This window comes from Gymnodraco acuticeps, unplaced genomic scaffold (genome assembly GCF_902827175.1).
Source record: "Gymnodraco acuticeps unplaced genomic scaffold, fGymAcu1.1, whole genome shotgun sequence".
Classification (NCBI taxonomy): Eukaryota; Metazoa; Chordata; class Actinopteri; order Perciformes; family Bathydraconidae; genus Gymnodraco; species Gymnodraco acuticeps.
The window spans coordinates 1396249-1410610 of record NW_022989755.1 but is presented as its reverse complement, the minus strand read 5'-3'; the positions used below and the strand labels follow the sequence as shown (position 1 = coordinate 1410610).

Sequence of the window (14362 nt, the reverse complement as noted above, 5' to 3'; positions counted from 1 at the left end):
GTTTCTTACCTTTAAAAGGGTATGAAACATTAATAGTTTCATAAATGTTAAGAAGCCCTGAGACATGTGAGAGAAAAAAAACTGTGGGAGGGGTCCACTGGGGGGACCTTCGGGATTAACTGGTTAACAATGATTAATATTTGTAAAGGCTACAGGTGATCTTAAGATGCGTGAGCTATGCTTAGGGACCTACCAGTCAAGATTATTTGTGCGTAGGGGTGCATCATCTGGCGCCTGGTCCTGGTCATCCTCGCCATTGCCCATGCCGTGAACCATCACCTCGGGCTCGAACAAATAAGGACGTAATGGTCCATCGTCTGGCTCAATATTGTCACCATCGTCGCTTACTGAACCGGATTCAGATTCAGTTCCTAAAACGACATTTTCGTAGGAAAGCCGAGAGGATGTTTCTGACTCGCTATCATCACTGGATACCTCGTACAATCCTTCTTCTTTGTCTGGTATATTTGCCCTTCCACGTTCATTCTGCATAGACACCATGGTTTGTTATCGTATCGTCTTCCTAAGTTTTCGTCACTTCCGGTTTGGCTCAGTCGAACATTTCGTTTCTAAAAAACTTCGGGGAAGCTGCAATAAAGTGCTTCTAACATGCGTAAGGCAATTATTATATTTTTTTAATCAGGTGTGATTGTTTTGGTACGTAATGATGCTTGTATATAAGTTAAAACGAAACTATTTGAGGTTCCATTTCCACTATCCCTTTAAGGTGCAGCATTTCGATGAACTGAAATAATCTGTAGGCTATTTGAACTTTACTGTACTCACAAAACATAAACTATTATTTTTGGGTTTTTAATTATTATTAAACTGTGAATATTCACTCAAATACAAAATAAAATAAACATTAAGGTGCTAACTGTACTGTAGCCTACTAGTACATAAGCAGCCAGTTTGACATTATGACTTGCTTGTCATTGTATTTTCATGTTTTTTAAAAAGAAAAATTAACTTGTCCACATTGCTTGCCGAAAGGGCAGATCTGCTGGCACTAACAATGTCTCCTGCTGTGGAGAACACCCTCTCGCTAGGGACAGAGGTAGCAGATACAGCCAGGTAGCGCTTTGCTAACATGGCAATAAGGATATATTTTGGCGTTTGTAATAGCTTTGGCTCGGTCTGAACTGTGGTGGAGGCTTAAATGCTAGCGGGAGTTGGGTTTGCACTTCAGTCTTTTTTCTTTTGGTACCGGTGATATTCACGTTCGGGTGATGCCTTTTCAAATGAGTGTGCAAGTTTGATGTATTGCCAGCCGCGTAACCAATTTTAGTTGAACAATGCCGACAAACAGCTTTGGTTCGGTCCACCTGTCTTTGTCCGTCATCCTTGTACGTAACTGCGAAACCAAAATGTTCCCAAACCGGAGACTTCAATGATGCTGGAGGATTTTCGAGCTCAACTTTATCTGCGTTCACCATTTCGACAGTTCCTCAAATTACTGACTACATTTGAACGCATCCCTCTGACCAGCTCTCATAGTATGCCTCTCGTCCAATGAAATGACTTGCTCGCTCTATGGCGCGTTGAACCCAATGTGAGCAAAGAAATTACTCTGAATGCTGCGACGCAGCACCTGATGCCCCGGCCACACGAGGACGAAAACGGCTAAACGCATAGGATTAACGCAAACGCAATCGCAAAAAAGCTTCCGTCCACACGCAATAGTCATCCGGATAGTGTCTGTCCACACGAGACAGCTCCGTTTAGCTCCAACCGCTGGAGAAGCTGCAGTACATATGCAGGAGCCTGTACGTGGCGCTGTAACTTCCTCCACAAAAGCCGCGAAGAAGCATGGTTGTCATGGTTGCCCTTCTGTTTATTCTCCGCGGTGGGGGCCGAGGGAAGCGGGCAGAGTTTCTCGCCAGTCAACGTGTATTAAAGTTTAAATCTTCCGACAAAATTATAAAAGTGCCGGTCAAAGGTCTTCTTTGTTATGTATTGAGCTTTAAAACAAATGAATAACGACTCTATATAATATAATAATAAAATACACGGAGCCTCTCTTTTTCCTCCCTCTCTTTGGACAGTGTCTGTTTCATGCAGCAGCTGATCCAGTAATGAGTGACCTGGCCGACAGTAAAAATAAACATATTTATAACTAGTTTAGGTAGTTTGAGAAGTGTCTCCGTCCTGTCAGATTAGACTTCACTCGCGTTTATGTCCATATCGAGAGAAAGATAAATAATCTGAATTCAGTGTGCTTTTTACTTTGACGTGGGGGTGAGCAGCAGAGGTGGGGAGAGGCGGGGCTATTGCCTCATCATTATCAGAAAATGATCGTATAGGGCGTACACACGGAGCCGTTGGACCCCCCAGAGCGTTGCGTATGCCGTTCTATCCACCTTGGGACCCGTTATCGTTTCCGCAGTCGTTTAGTGCCGTATTCGGTCGTCCTCGTGTGGCCGAACGGTCTATATGACACTAAACAGTAACGCAAACGACCGTTTTCGTCCTCGTGTGGCCGGGGCATGAGATTACTTCCAAGATGTTGTTCACGTTCTCAATTTTTTACGTTTAACGTTATATTCAACCGAAGGGCCCATACCGAATAATTTCGGTACGTATACCGTTACACCCCTAGTGGCTGAGAATGAGAGTTTTCTGAAACCTGTTGCTTTTTCTTGTACTCAGAGGAGATTATTAGCAGGGCAGCTATTGTAACGCTCAGTGTTCCCCCAGTACACCATACAACTTTATATTAAAGGGGAAATGTTCAGCGTTTTTTCCACTCTGCACCTGTGATTGAAAGCTTTGGCCAAACAAAGCGAGAAGCCAAAGCCTTTCTGCTCCGGTCTGAATAGTGTCTGTGAATTAGAGCCGCCTGGTGTTTTTCTTGGTTCAGAGTTGTGTCTGTGAATCTGTGTTTGGCCCCTGCTGGCCGTGTCCTCGGCTCCATAAAAATGGACACACACAGCCCTCTGCGGGCTCACAATGCCGCATGCCAATCACAGCAGAGCGGCCACCCGAGTTTCTGGGATACACAGAGTGGTCGCCGTGGAAACCTGGTCTGCCTCCAGTTTAACCTCTAATGGATTTGTGATGTTGCCACCCCCAGTGCATTATGTGCCAAAAGCGTGTTGCCATGGCTGTGAAGTCCAAAGCACCACGTGATGGGGTGGGGGGGGCTGCTGTGGTGTGATGTAATCCTCTCCTGGTGTGATGTTGTTGCATTGTCGATCCCAGTCATTGCCCTGGTTGATGGAGTATCTGCAGCACTGTTACAAAGTCCATAACGGGGCTTTAAATAATACTTATTTTAGTTGGTTACTAACTAGTGAAAAAGTTAAGGATTTCTATTGAAGTTTAAGATGTATTTTTTCTGAGGTCTTGGTAGAAACCAAATACAGAGATAAAAGAGAGATTGTTCTATAATACTTAAATTCATCAGGTAGTCAGGTGGACAGCTTCCAACAAAGACAATGTTGCTCTTTGCTGCTTGTCGTGTGAATAAACAACTGTTTGCCATCAACACATTTGCCATTTCAGCTTCAACATAAAATAATTGAGTGTTTGCAACTTGTTTCTGCTGCCTCCAAGTGGCCAGAAAAAAAAAGGGTTTTCAATCAATCCATCCGTTTGACTTTAGGCTTCATTCAAACAAATCAGGCGTTGTGGTAATCAGGTCAGTGTTGTGCAGATTTGTGGAAATGTCACATGAATGGCCTATTTGATTGACCCATTTGATTTGAATGCCTCATTGATTGCTCAATACATGATTGGCAATGGCAACAGCGTTACAAACACCGTGATACCTATATGTTCCCCACTGCCATAGCCCAAATTCAATACCCACATTCAGTTGAATTGAATGAATGGGAAGTTCTACTCAACCACTTACTCGTCCAGTTTATGTCAGGATTAGCCTTAATATGTTTGTTTTTTTATCTTTGTGTATTTGAAGCCCAAGACATTTTCTTAAAATCTTAAAAGTAAATGTCCTTATATCCCTTATTATTCATTTAAAACCATATACATTTAAAGTGCACACGAAATATACCGAAGAGTTAGGATTGTCAACAAACTTTTTTTTCATTGACTTATGTCGTATTAAATATTCAAAATGTAAAGGTTTTATGCCATAACCATTACAACAGTTATTAGGTCTGCATACTATCACCTGAAGAATATATCAAGGATTAACAAACTAATGTCGCAACAGGATTTAGAAAAACTTGTCCATGCTTTTATTTTCAGTACTCGACTACTGCAATAGTGTATTCACAGGGCTCACTAAAACATCTATCAGAAAGGTTCTGAGATTTCATTTCATTTCATTTTTATTTGTCCCGCTCATGGTACGCAAAACCAAATGTACAGTAATTGCCACAAAACATGAGATCATTACACTGGCTTCCAGTCTGCCAAATAATTGATTTTAAAATACTACTGCTAGTTTTTAAATCACTAAATGGCTTAGGACCGAGGTATATAGACGACCTCCTCCATCACTATGAACCATCCAGGAGTCTCAGGTCTTCTGGGTCGGGTCTGCTCTCTGTTCCGAGAATAACAACTAAACATGGAAAAGCAGCTTTTAGTTATTATGCCCCGACAATCTGGAACAAGCTGCCCGAATCGTGCACATCCACTGAAACACTTCCTATTTTTAAATCCCAACTAAAAACGCACCTATTTGCCGCTGCTTTTAATTGAGCTGCCCATACTCACACTACAGTATGCCTTTTTAGTCATGTATTCTGTACCTGCTGCTGTGTTTATTATTTAATTTATTTCATTATCTTTGCTTTTTATGCCTGTTTTTAAATGCCATTTAATAATGTATTTATGCTGTATTTGTTCTTAAATGTCTTTTGTTTTTATTTTGTAAAGCACTTTGAATCGCCACGTGCTGAAAAGTGCTATATAAATCAAATTGCCTTGCCTTATGCAATCTGAAAAAGGTTGTTTTTCAGAAGGACAGTGGTCAGGCTGCACTCTCATGCTGCAAGCCTGTAACACACAGCATAAGTTAATAAGGTTTTTTCCCTACAGGCATGTTCTGTCCTCTGATCCTCTCTTTGGTGTTCCTCCCTCGGTGCCTCCTGCTGCCCCTTCTGATCTTTGTTACCATCAGTATCCAAAGAAAACCGGCTGTAGAGGGACTAACAAGCAGGTCCAGTAAATTAGCCTGCCTCAGTAGACTGCCACACAGTGCTGATGGAAACATTCCCTGTGTTAGCTGGGTCACCACTGTTAATGAACGTGCTGATACATACTCACACCAATATCTCAGTTAGGTCATTAGGTAATCAACCCAGCAGAGCATTGCACAATAAACCGTTATCAAAAGAGCTCACAGGATGTACACTTGCCTGGTTGTTTTGAGCCGTTTTCACAGTACTTTGATGAATATAATTCTATCATAAGTGGAAAAATTATATATTTTGGCATGGCATGATGATGCCAGATGCTGCTGTTGCTTTAAGCCAAGGCAATAAGCAACTGCCTTTTGCCTATTGCATAGTTTCATACGTGAAGATAATACATCTCTTTAATAATTCACAAATGAATATAACATACAGTACAAGAATAGAAACAAACATTCTATGCAGGCCATGTAATTATACTTATATTGCATATTTATTAACTGTTAAAAACAACATTTCAAGTTTGATCTCCCCACATACAAAAGCAAGATCAATTAGAAACCTGCCAAAAGCGTAGACACATGGACATTTTACGATTTACAGGACCATTACGTTTTTCAGCTTTTTTCATTACATTTCGATTGGAGAGTTCAACAGATGTAAAAGAAACTTGAATCTTGTAATGTGCTTTCTTCGGAGTGTATAACTGGCAAACAATGGTGTTGCTGCACCTGCTTCTTCCCTACATCAATCACTACACTGACATTAGGTGTTAGGCTACGTGGGAGGCAGATGTACAAGTGTTGGTGATGTTTTTTGAAATAGTCATATCCCAACTTTTGAAACAATCTTGAAACCTTTGTAACACACTATAACAACGTGTGTCTGCTGCGCAGGTCGTGATGCAGCTGGTGCGTCTACTCCCTGATGGCCACAGGATGAAAAGGGAGGTGGACATGGCCCTGGACTCCGTCAGCGAGACCATGACCCCCATGCACTACCATCTGCGAGAAATCATCATCTGCACGTACAGACAGGTACAGAACATCTCCCTGGAGTATTCACCACCTGGTACATTCATAGGGAAAGCGATGAACAGATATTCAGCATGTGAACAAATATAATAGTGAACTTTCAGAGATCACGGTAGACAAAGAAAGTAGAGCATTTATAGATAAAAATACAAACTTCAGTGTCCATCTTTGTGATGAATATATAATGCAATGTGATGCATTCCTTTGAACTTTTCTAGATGATGTCTTAAATGTTTAATTAGAAGAATAACAAACACTGCATATTTATGAATCATCCCCCTTATAGTGTGACTCAATCAGCATGTTAATGAGGATTTGGGTGCAGTTACGCTTGAGCCCGATAGATGGCATCATGAACTTGTTGAGGTGTTTTTGTTGGATCCCAGAGACATGAATGAGGGAGATTCACTGAGCTTGGAAGTGATTGTGGTGCAACATAACTTATCTCTAAAACTCAATGGAATTCCTCTGGGTCTAAATTGTAAAGAGAGAGGGGGGGGGGGGGGGGGGGGAAAGGCAGGAGAAGACTTTAAGTTTTATTAAGTGTGCCTGCTGTACAAAGTATCACTGAATCTTTATTGGTTGAATCAGCTTTCTAATAGCTCATCCTGCTTTTACAACATTGCTGTTTCTTTAAGAATTTTCTAAGGACATTTCAGATTTTTAAATACATGTGTAATGCATGGAACTCACTCTAAGGCCTATACCAAAAAACCTCTTAAATCCCCCCAATTTCTGCTCTTCTTGCACAATTTCTTTGTCAAAACAGTAGACAGATTTGTCTTCTCCTGCCCAATGTTACCCCATTGTGACATAACTATAGTTTTTTTAATATAAAGTTTGAAAGCACTGAGAATGTTGAACAAAAGTATACTTGAGCTTTTCATTAAAGAGCTACAGTAATGAAAGCATACTGCAACAGCTCCTATACAGTAACACTTGGTACGTTTATACATAGATGTCTTAATTCAAGCTTTTATGTCTTTATAGCAAATAACATAAGGAGAGAAAAAGCTAGTATTTTGAATCTTTGCATGAGGGAAAAAAGAATGAATGGCATATCTAAAAGATTATCCAGGACAAAAGAGAACAAAATGAGTAGTGGGGCTTTGAAGACTTATCTGGACAAGGTCTCTCCTGATGCTGTGGCCTCTGCAGGACCACGGCTCTGTTTTAGCCATTTGTAATGCAGACTGTAATCATTGTGCCTCTGTGCACCGTCAGCCGTTCTCAGCGCGCTGGAGGCACCCGGTCCTGTCTCCACCGTATCAATGGGCCTCATTGTCCCAGGGACCTTGTCTTTCGCCTCGATTCTCTCTCCGTCTGTCACTCTCTGATGCCAGGCTCCAAGAAAAGGCTCGCGCTGGGCTCACTTTCAAATCAATCAAGTCATTTGTATGGTCATTGCATCTATTTTAACAAAAGTTTTAAAACAAATTAAAGTTTTCTTTTTTTAATATTCCTAGGTTAAAGTGCCTGAGCTTTATTCAAATTATTTAATTGATTTGAAGAATGGGTTCCTATGTTTGTATTTATGCCCATTTCTAACAGTAATAACAACATCGGTACACGTTTGTATCATGAACTCCGATGAGGACACAATGCAAGTTTTTTGCAATTCGATGGTTGGAGGCTGTAACACAAAAAGCAGCGTGTCGATGAGGAAACAGACGGCATTTAAAACCGTAACAAAAACAAAAACAGCTTGGAATGTGTTTTTACAAAGATGGAAATGTGAATGTTTGAAAGACCTCAAGGACACGCACATGTTTTGGTGACAATACTTTAACTTCTGAGATCTGTAAACAACATCGCTTATCCATTTTAAACAAACTCCACAGTTCTCAAGAGTTATTTGAAAGAGAAAAAAAATATGGTGAAAAAGGACATTATCATCCAAACAGTCTGTTGTAAACATCCGTTAAAGTCTACGGACTGAAGTTATGGTTCAAAATGAGCTTTTAACCATTTTAATTACAATAATGAACCTATTGGTTGTTTTTTTGTTTATTTGCCTCATTAGACTTCATCTTTGCGATGTTGTTGTTTCCATATTTACTTATCATAACCAATAGAAACAAAGGACCCACATTCGTAATAACCCAAAATGATGGTATAATCCTGCTATAGCGGACCCCCGGTTGGCACTTCAGTCCCCTTTCAGCCTTTTCCTTTCTGCTAGAACCGGCAGGCCAGGTGATAAACAAATCCAGATGTTGCTAGAACCCGGCAGGCCAGAGAGGGGGGAGAAAAAAGTTGGGGAAGAAGAGGGGGAAAAGTTTTACCCCCAAACTCCCTCCCTCTCTTCTCGTAGCCCTCCCTCTTCCATAGACCCTCCTCCCCTTAGACAGTGGTTGGAAAATGTGTCTTTGATAGAGAAAAAATATATTTACACTGGGACCCGAACCATCCACCAGCTCCCAGAAGGGCCTGGGAAGGGGGGAAGGTAGGGGGGTGGGGATGGGTTCTTCTTGAAGGGCCTGTAAATCCCTGCTGCCAACCAGGCGTGACCTCGCGTGGCAGATGCGTCCTCCAACATCAAGGCCTACGCACTGGAGAGGCTTTTTCTTCTCCTCCTCCTCCTCCTCCTCCTCCTCCTCCTCCTCCTCCTCCTCCTCCTCCTCCTCCTCCTCCTCCTCCTCCTCTTCCTCCTCCTCCTCTGGAATCAGCTGTGGGGGCCTTTCTTTCCAACATCAAGCTGATTTGAGACTGAAAATCGCCTTTAGCAATCTACACACTGGCATATACTTTGATATTTTTCGTCCCTTTCTTTGTGGGGCTTTACTGGTGTAAATGCGACACAGGCTGAATTTGTTGTGGAAGTGGAAATTATATCGAGTTCAGCAGGGAATCTGATATTCTTTTCAGCCGATACACCAACATCATCACAATCTCTCATATTTCACCTCCTACCCCTCTTGTTCTTAGTTTTTTTTCAAATAGGGGTGACCAGGGGCCTCATTTATAACGCCGTGCGTAGGATTCACGTGGGAAGGTTACGTAGTAGAAATCCAAAAAATAGGTACAGACATTTTCCGACATTTTCCGATTCACAAAACATTGCGTACCGGCGAGGAAAGTGCGTACGGCACTTCCTACGCCGGTTTCCCTTTATAAATCACAATCGACTCGAAATGCAGTGCAGCTTTTGCGGGCTTCACGTAAACCCATATTTGCCTATAAATAGTCAAAGAAACGCCCATTCATTCATTTTGACTGACTTCATGAAGAAGATCGCAGGAAATTACGACAGAACAGCTAAAAAAGACACCGTGGTTGCGTTCCAAAAATCAGCTCCTAAGTTCTAACCCTATCTCCTATTCCTTGACCTCTGAGTGAAACGTTAAGGGATAGTGGATAGGAGAATTCAAAAGGACTTAGGACTTATAAATGTGCGTCTGCTGCTGTGGAGAAACTATAGAAACTACAGTTTTCTATACAGCGGACTACAACATGGATGTTTAATAAGAACGAGGGACTCATCTAGAGACTCTGCACCGTGCTCTGATGCTGTTGCTTTATGCTTTATGAACGTGGACAACAGAGAAACATATTCTTCATGACCAAAGTTGGAATTGAAATAAAAAAGGAAAGTGAAACTTATGCTCGTCACCCTCTCCCTCCGGTCCACATTAATACAAATGATCCCAATACGTATGATTGTATGAACTATGAAAATATCTTAAAATCAATACAAATGTATTTATTATAAACGTTAGTCCTTAACATCTATCAGTGTGTATATCACCATTCAAACATCTTTTAAAAGTTGAACAAACCCCACACAGCTCAGTAAACACTGAAATGTTGACTTTATTTGATCATTTCAGTAAAAACTAATGTTCATATTTCTCTTTGATTATAATACTGATGAACGTTCAGAACAAAGCACTTTGGCAACTTACCACATACGTTTTAAAAATGCTTAATAAGCACCGTAACTTTCATGATATCATTTCTCCGTCATAATCGGTTGTTTCCGTGAACGGCCGACTGTTGAGTGACGGCAAATGCTGCGGCTGCAATGCATTGTGGGGCAGCATTTTCTCCTCTCCTTTCGGTAAGGGACGTCCAGTGGTTCCTAAGTTAAAGGAGGTTATAAAGGAAGTTTGAAACCTCCTTTCCTTTCATTTAGAGAATTGGAACGGCACTTATCATGGCTGCCACTGAGGGACTTCCGGGTCATTTCACTTGGTTAGGAAGGTTCCTAAGCTAAATGGACTATTGGAACGCAACCCGTGTCAGATTTTGGCTATTTTGGGGAGGTCGAGATAAATCATATTGTTTGGTGGATGCAGTTTGAACCAGAGTAGCAGCATGGAGGTCGGATCGTCACCAAAATAAATAAATAAGTGGTCCGAAAAAGGTTAATGACAAAAAGAATACACATCCTTCCTCAGACAGTGTGTTTGTACCGGGGACAGGAGACCCCACTTGATGAGAAACTGTAAGAAATGATCGGGGAATCCCTCCGGAGTGGAGTCATGACGACTGGATCTGAATTATGTTTTTGTATTTGGTGGTTTGTGTCCCAGCTGTCGATCAGCTGTGCGCAGCGTCTCCACTGCAGCCTGTGCATCTCAACCCCCCCCCCAGCAACTCTATATCCACCAGTTAAAGGAAATACAACTAATGTGTTGTGTTATATTAGCTGTACAATGTACCACATATGGTGTTCTTAGTTTCCATACCTCCTGTGTTTTACGAGCGACTTATCAAGTCTTGGCAAACGGCATAAAACACGATTAAACATGATAGTATAAAACCATGCTCGTATCTACAACCTATAGAAATGCAAAACGGCGTCAGTTTAGACGTAATTCTGTCCTCCTGCTTACCGCATCATTTATGAGAAAACATTTCATAACATTAACACAACATATTCGAGGTGGTTTTAAATAACATATCCGTGTTTATTTATTTCTCCAAGTTATGTTTTTGTGTGCACTGAGGAGTCTCAAACAGGCGTTTGTTAAATCATTTTAAGATTGTCTTTAATCAATGTTTGAAAACGAATTCTTCATATATGATAAATGAGAGGTAACATTTTGTTTATGGTATTATTTCCACATATTTCTCTCCATTCTTCCTTCTGCCAACGGTGTCGCAGTTTCTCGTCTCTCCCGTTTTTGTGCTTAGTGCGTACGCATGGGTCAGAGTTTGCGTGGAGGACCGCACATTTTCCCATCAAGTTAGTATTTTATAAATCGGAAACATTGCGTAGAAACTGGCGTATGCCATTTTTTTGAGCGTATATCCCTTTATAAATGAGGCCCCAGGTGTGCATCCAACAACCAGAACCATCCAGTAAAATAGACAGCTCCATCATACCTACCATTGCATTTTACACCACCAGGAAGTAAATAGCACGGCCTTATCTGATTCATCCTGACTTCTCACAGGCCTGTAGCGAAAATGTGATCACTGCAGATCGCTGTCTTCCAGCTAGTCCATCAAGAGAGTAGTAATAGCAAAGAGTGCTGAGTTGTAGAAGTAGAGATTGTCACAACCGACAAACTCAGAAACCCAACGCCTAATCCCTTGTGTACGTTGAGAGTTTCATCAACTTTACTGTCACCTCTGTTTTCAAAATTGAATGCTATTTCTCCCAGGTGGTGAGAAAACTGAATCACACTGAGCCAGAGTGAATGAGCTGCAAAATGTACTGTGTGTGTGTGTCCAAAGAAAGGCCCTCATGGTTTGGACGGGGCAGTGGAAAAATATTTTCAGAAAGGGGAGAATACTGTGAGCAGGTTTTGTTGAGGAAAGGTAGTTGACGTCTTGAGGGGGAGGTACCGCAGAGGGGGAACGACCCAGCACTGACAGCCAGATTAATTTGACTAACGAAGAAGAGCATTCTTAAACCTCACACTTTAATCTTAGCTACCTTCTAAGTATTCCCTTAGCTCGAGAGTCTATGTGTCAACACGTTTCTTCTCAATTAGGATGGTCACTTGACATAAGTGGTCCAATTACGAGGTGGAGTTGGTAACAGCCAAGAGAAATATTGGCAGGAAAATGAGCCCACCTGAAGGAGAGGCAGGTTCTTCTTCATGGCTCAAGTGCGTGTTGACTCCTGAAAAGAGGCTCTCATTAAGGTCCAGTGGGAGGGAGCAAAGTGGGAGAGCCAGAGGTTGTTGTTTTTATTCATCATTTCCAGCCTCTCACATGCCAATGGCAATAGCAGTATTTGCTGTGGCTGTCTACAAATGGCTTATTTTGACCGAATACCATCTGAGCAGGTGCAAGCAGCTGAGCTATGTGGACACCGTCTCTCTGTGCAATATTAGTCCAGGGAGTTGTTCCATGTATGTTTGTGTGAGTGTGTGTGTGTAGCAGTACGCGTAAAGGTAAATAAAGCGTCCCTGGGGACTTTCTTGGGGGGTGTGGTCAGCGGGAGGGGTTATACACAGCTGCTTCTAGTCAGCTGCTTTTCGACATCACGTTTATCTTAAGGCAAGTTTAAATGATTTCCAATCATATTCTAAAATGTAGTGAGAGTTTGATGTGCACGCTGATGTCTGACATGATGCTTAAATTCCTTGTAATGCTCATTCTTACCTCATATATTACGATATGATGATTGATATGCCTTGGTTATGAAGTGTGAAGAATAGGTTTCACATGCAGCAGATACCAATGGCCCCAAGATCCTTGTGACTATTGAAATGATCTTTACTTACGTTTCCTATTCTCTATTATCAGGCCAATCAGAGTCCTTTTCAAAATGATGATTCAACTGTATCAATGGACCCTAATATCCAGTGGAAGGTAAAGAGAGGGCAGGTTTTTTCTTCAAACCTGACGATTTCACTGATTAGCACATCGTCCCCCATAGCCGGGGACTAATCAGTGAAACCAACAGGTGCACTGCAATATTACAACAATTACACACACCCCTGAATCATAATCAAGTTCAGACTTCTTAGTGCTCTAACAAATGTTTAACAACCACGGCTGTGTTCAAAGTTTCAATGGCTTTGTCACTTTATACTGTAAAGCGGCACTTTGCTGCTATATACAGCTGTCTGAAGTGCTATTCACACAGTAGGCTTTTCAACAGCCCATGAGATTTAAAATAATATTCCCACCTAACTCTTAACAATCAGAACTTGTGTACTGCGTACTTTTGGTAAACAACTTTCAATTTGGATTTAGTCATAACCTGAAACCTCCATATCAATTCTTGCAGCCCTTTATCTATATTCCAGGTTTATGGTACAGCTAACTAAGAAGGGAAAATATATGCAATACAATTCAACAAAATAACTATCAATTGAGTCAACACTGAAACAATAACCTACATGAAAATAGAATTCATGCAAGACTGCGTTAGTAAGGCAAACATATTCACAAGTATTGAATATTCTTAGGCCAATTATAAAGCTTACCCACATGTAATATGCAGTATGTGGGAATCTGATTATAAAGTGTTGCTTCTTGCTTCATCTAAACAAATTGAAACTGCATCAAGTGATTTTCAGTTGCCTCATTTCACATTCAGCATGAAGCAACATCCCATAGGGTCTCCTGCTCTCACCAGCTGTTGTTTTTGAGTCCAGAATTCATATTCTTTTACATTTTTGTATCCAACTTGATCTACACATCTGTGGTCAAATGTGCCGGTGTGGTCAAATGGTGTTTTTTTCCTGTTACGAGCCACCTGTTAACATCAGCTTTCGTTTCACACCGGGCAGGTAGTGTTTTGAAACGTTGTGGGATCTGTTTATACGATACAGCAGGGTTTATGTTTATTCTCAGTCCAGCTCATAAAAACAATGAACAACAAGCTGCTGAGGGCTGTGAAAGCGCTGCAAGGTATCATTTAATTATAGGGAGCCATTAAATTCATGTTTTTAAAAGCATCACCGCTGCAACTTTATTCTGAAAATGTGAACAACGTGTCTAGGTCATTAGCATTAACTAGATACCTTGTTAACATTCTTCATAATTAACTCTTAATAGTAACCATGACACTTTTGAAATCCTTTTACAAACAAAAAAGCCTTTTTCTATCTGCAGCTTGACTTTGTCTGATATAATACATGTCTATAAAACAAATCTGTCTACTTTCATCTCATTACGTGTTTAACTTAACTCCAACACATTTTTACTTATTAATTTATTGATCAATCATGAGTTAAATGTCAACTATTTTTAATGAGCATAGAGCATTTATACAACAGCACATTCAATTCCAACAAATAACAAAAATACAAGGAA

The 14362-nt window shown here is 41.0% G+C and overlaps 1 protein-coding gene across 9 annotated transcripts in view; it reads left to right on the top strand.

Annotated features, from left to right (window-relative positions):
* Positions 1-14362, top strand: part of pald1a (phosphatase domain containing paladin 1a) — a 64441-nt gene that overhangs the window by 20576 nt on the left and 29503 nt on the right. For all 9 annotated transcript variants that reach the window (XM_034212068.1, XM_034212115.1, XM_034212088.1 and 6 more), the window contains one exon: positions 6002-6142. In XM_034212068.1, the coding sequence (XP_034067959.1) occupies positions 6002-6142 (141 nt within the window). The remainder of the gene's footprint in view (positions 1-6001; positions 6143-14362) is intronic.